This window comes from Camelina sativa, chromosome 3 (assembly GCF_000633955.1).
Source record: "Camelina sativa cultivar DH55 chromosome 3, Cs, whole genome shotgun sequence".
NCBI lineage: Eukaryota > Viridiplantae > Streptophyta > Magnoliopsida > Brassicales > Brassicaceae > Camelina > Camelina sativa.
In genome coordinates this window covers 26,748,718-26,759,572 of record NC_025687.1, presented here as the reverse complement: position 1 = coordinate 26,759,572, position 10,855 = coordinate 26,748,718, and the positions used below count along the sequence as shown (strand labels likewise).

The following is a 10,855-nucleotide window of genomic DNA, read 5'->3' as shown; positions in this document are numbered from 1 at the left end:
AAGAATAGCATTGACACTACAAGAAAACAGTCGATTTGCGAGGGAAATCTGTGACGGCAAAATGCCCTCGCAAATTTGCGACGGATTTGCGAGTAGTTTGCTATTTTGGCGAGGGTACTTGCAATTCCCTCGCAAATTTTGCGACGGCGAAATCCCTCGCAAATTTGCGACGGATTTACGACAGATTTGCGACTCCGCGAAACTTCCTCGCAAAAACCTCGCAACTTCCTCGCATATTGCGACGGATTAGCGATGACATTTTCCGTAGCAAATTTGCGAGGGAGTTGCAAGGGTCGATGATGTCGGCAGCCACGTTTTTCCCGAGTGTAACTGTTTTGTCGGAAAAACAGTAAAAGCCTCACAAATCCCTTGCAAGAAAATAATATTTTAAAATATCCCTCGCAAATCCCTTGCAAATTTCCCTAGCAAATCCATAGCAAATATTTTTAGTAGGCCTATGAATAGCAAGTTTATGATCCATGGAAACCACAACACAAAACACTTCCAACAAAAACACTTTGAATACGAAAAAAAATATTGTGAAAGAAAAAAAGACTAAAAAAAGCCTAAACACTTCTAAATTATATAATAATGTTTGGAGGCGGGCAGCATGAGATATACACATTGCGACGGTGNGACGGTGGATGTACAATCACAGAGATCCGGAGACCGGTGATGTGACGAGAGAGTTTTGTGATGGGTTGCGCGCTTTCATGTACCAGGCGACAAACCAAGACTTTGCTCGTCAAAACGGTACAATATCTTGTCCATGTCCTAAGTGCTTCAACTNCTCGACTCCACACTCGTTTGGGTTCGGCTCTGATACCACTTGTAACGCCTCGACCGCCACCACTTAGTGGATCCCATGTCCAATCCCAGTCTATGGGCCCACCTTCCTTAATGGGCCTCACCTCCTCTCACTAGATCCCCTGAGCCCATCCATATCTAAAGGTCGGTTTGCTACCTCCAGAATAAATGCACTTTGGTGACATAGGTGGTCAAATCAATTATTTTAAACCTCTCTGCAAGTCTCTAAAACCAGGGTTAGAGGACGTGAGTCCCATTAAGAAACGTAGGCCCATGGACTAGGATTGGACGTTACAATAAAAAAAAATGTCAAACTCTAAATAAACTTAATAAATTCTTGCTAATCAATTTAAGTTAAACCAAACATAACAGTGTGGATACAAGGATATGCTTTTTTCTTTTATAAAACTCTAATCAAATGTATAATTCTTTCCTTTTTGGAAATTGTAATGTTAGAAAACGATAACCTCATGTATGACCAAATACATAGGATCCCCTGTTGAAGACTAAAACAGTAAAAAAAAAAAGTAATAAGAATAGCATTGACACTACAAGAAAACAGTCGATTTGCGAGGGAAATCTGTGACGGCAAAATGCCCTCGCAAATTTGCGACGGATTTGCGAGTAGTTTGCTATTTTGGCGAGGGTACTTGCAATTCCCTCGCAAATTTTGCGACGGCGAAATCCCTCGCAAATTTGCGACGGATTTACGACAGATTTGCGACTCCGCGAAACTTCCTCGCAAAAACCTCGCAACTTCCTCGCATATTGCGACGGATTAGCGATGACATTTTCCGTAGCAAATTTGCGAGGGAGTTGCAAGGGTCGATGATGTCGGCAGCCACGTTTTTCCCGAGTGTAACTGTTTTGTCGGAAAAACAGTAAAAGCCTCACAAATCCCTTGCAAGAAAATAATATTTTAAAATATCCCTCGCAAATCCCTTGCAAATTTCCCTAGCAAATCCATAGCAAATATTTTTAGTAGGCCTATGAATAGCAAGTTTATGATCCATGGAAACCACAACACAAAACACTTCCAACAAAAACACTTTGAATACGAAAAAAAATATTGTGAAAGAAAAAAAGACTAAAAAAAGCCTAAACACTTCTAAATTATATAATAATGTTTGGAGGCGGGCAGCATGAGATATACACATTGCGACGGTGAATGTACAATCACAGAGATCCGGAGACCGGTGATGTGACGAGAGAGTTTTGTGATGGGTTGCGCGCTTTCATGTACCAGGCGACAAACCAAGACTTTGCTCGTCAAAACGGTACAATATCTTGTCCATGTCCTAAGTGCTTCAACTATAATTATTTGGAATTTAATCTAGTGAAGAAGCATCTTTATAATAGAGGATTTATGCCAAATTACTATGTATGGTTTCGTCATGGAGAGGGTTGTAGCAGTAACGTTGGAAGTAGTAGTATGAATTATGCTGTTGATCAACCTAGTAATTATGGGCATCAAGAATCTGATCAATTTGGTTTTTATGGGTATAATGAGGAAAATAGATTTCATGATATGGTTAATGATGCATTTCATGAAACTACTGCTGCATTTCCTGAGAATAATACGGAAGAATCCAACGTAGATGCACAACGTTTTTATACTATGTTAGATGCTGCAAATCAACCTATCTACGATGGATGTAGAGAAGGGCATTCTAAGTTATCATTGGCATCTAGGATGATGACAATTAAAGCTGATAATAACTTAAGTGAGAATTGCATGGATTCTTGGGCTGAACTCATTAAAGAGTATTTGCCACCTGATAATGTATCGGCTGAGAACTACTATGAAATACAGAAGTTGGTTGCGAGTCTTGGATTACCATCTGAAATGATTGATGTGTGCGTTGACTATTGCATGATTTTTTGGAAAGATGATGCTAAGCTGCAGGAATGTCGGTTTTGCGGGAAGCCGAAATATCAGCCTACACAAGGAAGGACGCGAGTGCCATATAAACGTATGTGGTACTTGCCTGTTGCTGATAGATTGAAACGCCTATACCAATCAAAACGGACTGCAGCTGCAATGAGATGGCATGCAGAACATTCTACTGAAGAAGGAGAAATTACACACCCATCTGATGCAAAGGCGTGGAAACATTTTCAATCAGTATATCCTGACATTGCTCAAGAGTGTAGGAATGTTTATCTTGGGTTGTGTACAGATGGTTTTAGTCCATTTGGTATGTCAGGGAGGCAGTATTATTTATGGCCTGTTATATTGACGCCATACAATCTTCCTCCAGATATGTGTATGCAAAGCGAATTTCTGTTCTTGAGTATTTTGTGCAGATCGATCTGACGATTCGGGATCAAAACACTTATCCTGATATTGGAGAAGCAGCTTTCGGGATTTATTGCTCTTGTAAGTTTTCTTACTTCTCCGATAAACTTTTGATTTTGATTTTTTTTTGTCTGGTTTGTTCCTTACCTTAGTCGGATGTATCTAATTTGGTAAAACATTATTGATTGTGATTGAGAACATAATGCATCATTAGATCGATTGGTATGATTGAGATATGTGTGCTTTCGTAAATTGATTGAGAGAAGTTTGGTTTTTTGGAATCAGATATGGCATTATTGTTAAACATATTTGTGATAGTTAGGATTGGGTGGTGTTTAAAGGATGGTGTTTCAATGGGGTTTCCTGCAGTTAATCTGAAACGGCGTGACACCTTTGCTGTAATTGATAGGTTTTGGAGAATTGGATCTAAAATCAGCTTAAAGAATTCACTTGTTTGCTGTGATTGATAGGTTTTGAGATTAGTGCAATGGTTAGTCTTATGATACTTACATTACTTCTTAGATAAGCGTAGACAATGGAACAACAGAGAGATTGGTTCCTAGATCGGGACTAAGTGTAAGGATCTTTCATCTGCATAGACAATGGAACAACAAACATTTCAATATTTTTTAAGCCTACCAAACTGTATTTTTTATGTGGATGTTTCCTAAGCGTAGCTGCTACTTGAAGTCTCTGTGGAGCTGGAATAGTTTAAATTTGATATTCATATCGTTTTCTCATTGAGGAAGAGAGTTGTGTTCCCTCTTTAAATGATTGAAAAGTTAATATGTTTTGAGTATTATGTTATGCTTCTCCCTTCAGCATTTTTTTGTTTTTGTTCTTCAGATATCTTCAAGTCCCGCCTGAATTATTCCACTGTGGAGAGAATTTCGAAATGTAGTGTCGGCAATGTAAGTCCTTTCTGTTCTGTTTTCTTCCTCGGCTACCTTATAGCATAATCCTCTCTGTGCTTTTTGTCGTAACGTTGTTAGATGCAATATATAGGTATCAATGCCTAGTGGTATTTCAACAATGAGCACAAAACTAAGCAGCACAATGGCAGGACCAATAATTTTTAAAGAATTTATAAGGTATGTAAATTTTCATGTGCATACTTCTTACTGTGTTCCTGTATGGATACTTCTATCTTAAGCTAATTTTCTTACTGTAAGCTAACTTTCTTGCGTTTCAGCTCCCAGATGCAGTAAGAGGATTTTCATCAAGTTCAGGTCAGGCTAGTTCTTCATCAAGAGTTTAACTTTAACTTGTACATGACTTTCAGCTTGCTCTTCGTACATATTCTTTGGCCTGCATGATAGTTTATGTAGAGAAAACCAGATTTCTGATTTTTTTTTGGTGGATCATATTTGCCGGCCTTGTATGTGCTAGTTATGTTGCTGGTTAACGATCTATTAGGGGTTTATCACAGAATTTCTGTGTTATAACAAACATATGTAATCTCCATGTCCTTGAGAAAATCACAGAGGAGATACTTGAATTTGAAATATTAACTCAGAAGGTTTAATTCTTTATTATGGTTGAGATCAAATTATAATGAAAGATTGTTCCAAACAACCTGTGATCTTGTGAAATTAGTGATTAAGCAATCTTGATTGAGGTTCTCTAGTCGAAGGATTATTTGTTTAAAGTTGTTAATGAATTGCTTTAATTACTGTAATATTTATTATATGATTAGTTTAATTATGAGTCACTTGTATGACTTGCTTTAGTAAAGATGGTCTAAGTGTCGACTGTTGACCAAGTCGTTTAATAAAAAATAAAATAAATGACCTCTCATGATGCACTGACGGTCTTGGGTCTCCTCTTGCCGTCAAAAATTGAAGTCTTCTGTCATCAAGAAACTGAAGAAAGAATCCAAAAGACTTGCGGTTAACCGACGCGGCTCTCATCCCTTGAATCTTTATCCACGTGTCACTACTTATCCACGTGGCATGAGAGAATCCAGAAAGAAAAGAAACAAAAAAAATTAAAAGAGGGTGACTGGGCTAATTTATAGCTGACATGAGTCGCGCGTCCTCGTGATTGTGCCACGTTTCCGAAAATTCTCTCAAATGCGCCGTTGCTTTTTTTTCTTTCTTTTTGTAAATTTTCTAGATTTTAATGCCAATATCTGCGTTAATATTAAGTTTACTATATAATAGACGGAAGCCTGAAGGCATAACTCAAGGGGGTTTTCCGAAATGTATAAACCGAAAAACGTGGTAGTGAAACATGGTAGTATACCGAATCCACTTGTCGGATCATTAAAAATTGATGGGATTTACGTTTTCAGGAAATTAGATGCCTTAAAGATGATATATAGGAATAAAAAAATAGGTTTGATTTAAGGTTAGATCTAACATTTGGAAATATGGATTGACACTCTCTATTTTCTCACACTAATGTATAATATCTTAAGATAATTAGATCGAATCACATGCCGAATTTGTATAAATAACTTCAAAGGATACTCATGCACATCATTTATTCTGATTTGATAAAACATGGGTGTAGAAATTAAGAACTTGAGGAAGTGATTGACTATTGTTGGTCACGGACAACCAATTTTTGGACGCCATGCAACATGCATCATTTAGGGCCAAAATGTCAAGATGCTAAGAACTCTTGTGGTCTAAAACCACTTAGCTTGGTTAAGATCATTTTTCTTACTTTTTGCTCTAGTGTTCTTGACAAAGGATGCAGCCAATCTTCCATGCGATCCTTCAAAATGACCTTCCAACTTTTCTTGGTTTGGTGGAAGAGAGAGAATCGTCACTGGAGGAGAGAAGCGAGGAGCAAAACACGCACAACACGGTTTTGCACATGGCTGCGAAGCTTGGTCACCGAGAACTCGTCTCCAAGATTATTGAGCTCCGACCGTCCCTCCTCTGTTCCCGCAACGCATATGGGGACACATCTTTGCATCTTGCTGCTCTTCTTGGAGACGTAAAGATAGTTACGCAGATACCAAACACCTCTCCACTTAGCTTGCCTTGGCATTTTCATGGTGGCTGCTACACTCATAGTGGAAAAGACGTATTCAGTCGACCTCGATGAACTCAATTTCGCCATATCAAGTGGAGCTACTTGTAAGTTTATAGTATACTAGAATGTGAAAGAGCTTAGATGTTCCAATAATATTTCTTGTACGCCGTCTTATGATCCAGTTTAGTGTTAATTAGCCTGGATGTTTTATGCGTATTATATTTTTACTTTATCCTAGAAGCAGAAACACTTCTTTGGTTGCTGACTGAGATCAAGAGCAGACAGGTAATGTTTTCGTAATGCTTCTCAAACTCTTATTCTGTGCCAATCATATTTTGCTTAGAATATGATTGGCACAGAATAAACTTGACTTCCTTTCTGCATTTGGATTCGAATTGAAGCTCATTGCTCACCATACCACCTGTAATCAGTTTAAGTGCATAATTATATCTAATCACAGACACAAAGACAAACACAACCATGTACATCGATAGGAGTTTTGAGTAAACGGACGTGCTTATCAAACGGTTTGTGCATTTTAATATTGATGTTTTATTATTGAATTAATCAAGAATGTAATATTGCATTCACTCAACAAACCGTATTGTTGTCTTTTAGCTATGGGTGATTACGGTAGTAAATAACCAAAGTCAAATTATCTAATGAAATTGTAAAATTTCTATTATTCACCAAATTTTATTTTTGCCAGTCTTAATTTGGTTTAATAATAGTTCAAAACATATTATACAAAACTTGATTCAGCACACGCTTAAAACTTGAAATACAACAAAATTTTAATGAACATAACAACAATGCGATAAGGAAGAGAGAATGCATCGATGAGTGACTTAACGAGTTCTGATGCTTTGTTGCTTGTTTCGGCCAAATCTCTTCATGAACTACTCATGCTTGTATGAAACTGCTACGTATCCCATCGCCAGCCCAAATACAACTCCAGGTGCAAAGCCTAAACCTGCTGCCATCCAACTGAATGATTCTTCTTCTTCTTCTTCTTTTGTCGCCACCAGTTCGGGTAGTGGTGGTGTTAGTGTTTTGATATCTCTGCAAACATCCTTAAGGGAAGGACCATTAAGTCCGGGGTTTCCTTCATAGGAGGAGCAATTTTGTCGTTGAAATTGCGTGCCTTGTGGTATGGAACCTACAAGCTGGTTATGTGAAACGTTTATCACTTCTAGAGAAGAGAGTGCCCCAAGCTCTAAAGGAATCTCACCAGAAATCTTGTTTTGGGATAGGTCTAGTGACTCCAGATTCATCAAGTTTGCCATAGTAGATGGGATGTGGCCGTTGAAAGCATTGTTAGACATGTTGAGAATACGAAGCTCCTTCATCAGACCAATGGAATCAGGAATCGGTCCATGGAGTTGGTTTCTTGAAAAATCGATGGCCGTATAGATTGTAAGGATACGTTCCATCTCCATTGAGATTCCTTTATTCATCAAGACAAGTGAAAAGTAGTAGCCTCCTGAAGGACTGTGGATGTACTTTGGTTCCGTATCATTATCTCTATTTGAGAACATCACAGTCCAGTTCAAAAAGTAATCAAATGGCAATGTACCGAAGAAATGATTATGTGATACATCAATGATTTTCAACTGAGGAAACCCATACCAAACCCCATCAGAATTATGTAATGTGCCATTAAACTTGTTAGAGCGGAGGATGAGAACTTGAAGCTTCTGCAAAAATTTNTTCAAGTGGAAGGGAAACATGTCGTTGAATTTGTTGCTTCCCACGTTCAAAACTTCCAAGGCAGAGCAACCACCAAGAGAAGCCGGAATTTTGCCCTCTAATCGGTTTTGACTGACGTCAAGTGTTATTAAGCTCTTGGCGTTCTGAAATATTTCGGGAAGAATGCCGCTGAGTTTGTTGTTACGGAGATTTAGATCTGAAAGAGAACTAATCACCAGAGTCTCTAAGCACGGAGGAATTGAGCCGTTGAGGTTGTTGTTTGATAGATCTAGAACCACTAGAGAGCTTAGTCCACATACTGATCGAGGTATCTCCCCGGTGAAGTTATTCTTAGAACCAAAAAAATAATTGAGATGCTTTGAAGGTGGGATGAAGAGTGGTCCTTGAAAATCATTTGAGCTTAGATCAACATTACTGATTTGACTCTCAGGAGAAAGTTTTGAGGATCCATTAAAACCGCTGAGAGAGTTGTTAGAGAGATATACAGTGGACAACTCTGGCAATCTCCACAACCAGTCTGGTACTTCACCTTTGATTTTGTTGTTGGAAAGATCTAGTGTTTGTAGGTTTCTTCCGTTTCTTATGAACTTAGGGAACTTAGTGATGTTGCAGCCTCGCAATTCCAATTCTTCCAAATTTGGTAGAAAATCCAAATCAAAAGTGATGTTTGTTGTTGAAAGAGGAATGCCTAAGAGATATAACGAGTAAAGCTGCTTAAGAGGCGAGAAGATATTTAGGTCAACTCCTGGACCGATGACTTTGTTGTAATTTCTACTTTCAATAGAAAAAGATCGTAAATTAGGCAAGAAGAGAGAGATATTCCCAATCCCAGTAAAACCGCTGAATTTGTTATAACTCAAAATGATGTGGGTCATTGAGGGAATCTTGAGCAGAGATGAAAGAATGTCTCCCGTAAAAGAATCATCTCCACCAAAAAAAGACTCTAATTTGGAGAATTGGCTGATGTTTGGTGGAAGGAAACCTGTGAATTGATTTGAAGAGAGCCAGAGTCTACGTAGTTGGGTAAAATTGAGTATCGAAACTGGCAAATTTCCATTGAGCTTGTTACCCGAAACAGCAAAAACAGTCAATTGTTTAAGATTGCCAATTGAAGATGGGATTTCACCAACAAAATTATTCATAGAAAGATCAAAAACAGTCAATTGTTTTAGATTGCCAATTGAAGATGGGATTTCACCAACAAAATTATTTCAACCAAGATCGAGAATAGAGAGATGAGAAAGGTTCCCAAGTGAAAACGGAATCTTTCCTGAGAACTTAGAGAAGGAAAGGGTCAAAGAAGTCAAATGTTTGAGGCTGCTAATGGAGTCGGGTATGGGGCCTGAAAAGGCTGTGTCTGTAGTGGACAGCTCTACTAAAGAGTTATTTTCACGAAACACGGGCAGATTGCCTCTCAGATTTGAATTGTAGCTTAATCTAATGGACTCTAAGCTCGGTATCAAAAGAACACTACTTGGAAATTCTCCAAAGAGGCTACAGTTGGTAAAATGTAGTGATCTTAGAGATCGCAGGTTTGAAAACTCGTGGGGGATTTCTGAAGAAATGTTTACATTGCTCAAATCCAGTTCTCTAAGATTCCTCAAATTTTGAGCAAGTAGATGAAGAAAGGATCCATCAATGGATAAAAACGAAGAAAAAGAAGATGAAAGATCGAGAGACACCAACTTGGTTAGCTGAAGAAGCTTGATTGGAATTTGGCCTGATAGTGAAGACCGGGAGAGATTAAGTCTTTCTATCCCCATGAGTTTGTCAAATTCGGCTGGGATTGGCGAACCGGTGAAGTTGTTGTAAGCAAGGTTTAAATCACGGAGATGACGCAGTCTAAATAGACTGCTCTTGGATTTAAGCGGGCCATGGAGGTTGCTGAAACTAAGGTCTAGCCTGATCACTTTGCCCGACTTAGCAGCACAGGTGATACCATCCCAAGAACAGCAGTCACTTTTATTCACCCATGATTCTGTCTTCGGGTAAGAAAACACATCTGGATCAACCCAATCAGGTTTCTGAATCAAAAACTCACTCTTGAACTCAAGAAGAGCATCCCTTTGGTCGGAATGACACAAGCGTTGTGTAGAAGAAACAAACGTGTTTAGAAAACTTGAAACGAGAAAAAAGAAACAGAAGGAAGGAAGAAAGAAGCTCATTTTATGATTGGACAAGAAAGCTTTCATATTTGTAGAAATGAAAAAAGAAATATGAAGTAGTGATGGTAAATTAGTGTTGCAGGTCACTAACATATCTATATATATATATAAAACATACACATGAAGCTCAATTGACTTGAGAGACCATAACCTCGTTCTTCTTGGCCCCTAAAAAATTCCCCTAAAAAAATCATGTTTTAAGAAATTAGAAATTTGGAGTTTAGTGAGGACAATAGAAAAATCAAAGTGCCGTGTAGCTTAAGCCAACTCTTCAACTTTATATGGGAGTTGGGACTCCGTATGGCATTTTTTCTGTGAAATGCTTTCATAGTTGTCCTCTATCCAATTCCAAACCTGAAACATACGTCAGTATTAACTTTCCTAAATTTGCATTTCCTTAGTTTCGAGCCACAAAACTAATATTACTTTCAATATTATTTAGTAAACAAAGACAAAGAACAAAACTTGTAGACTTGGCTATTTGGTTGAAGAGTTTTGTTCTCAAAACTGTGCTACTTAATTGCATTAGTAAAAAAGCGATGCCCATACGCCACGTTTAATATCACCAAACCCATACGCCACGTTTTATCTCTCATCACTGCCTCTTCATCTCTCAAATTTCTGTTTAATCATGTAGTTTCTTACATGAATCTCATGGCAATTGCTATTAAAGTTGGCAGTCAAATTTTTTGATACAAAATCTTCTCTTTTTGTATAAATATGAACTATTGTATAAATCAACTGGTTCAGAATTGATGATTTGTTTCTGTTTAATCATGTAACCTAAAAGTGTCAAACAGATTAATTTCAAAGCTTCATTGTAAACACAGATGTGTGCAGGTTGCTGCCGGTTACATTTAACTACATAATTGTTGATAGAGCACTAATT

At 38.0% G+C, this 10,855-nt stretch overlaps 1 protein-coding gene across 1 annotated transcript; it reads right to left on the bottom strand.

Annotated features, from left to right (window-relative positions):
* Positions 6,991–8,943, bottom strand: LOC104778251 (receptor-like protein 12). Its single transcript, XM_019241043.1, has one exon. The coding sequence runs from the start codon at positions 8,941–8,943 to the stop codon at positions 6,991–6,993; it is 1,953 nt and encodes a 650-aa protein (XP_019096588.1).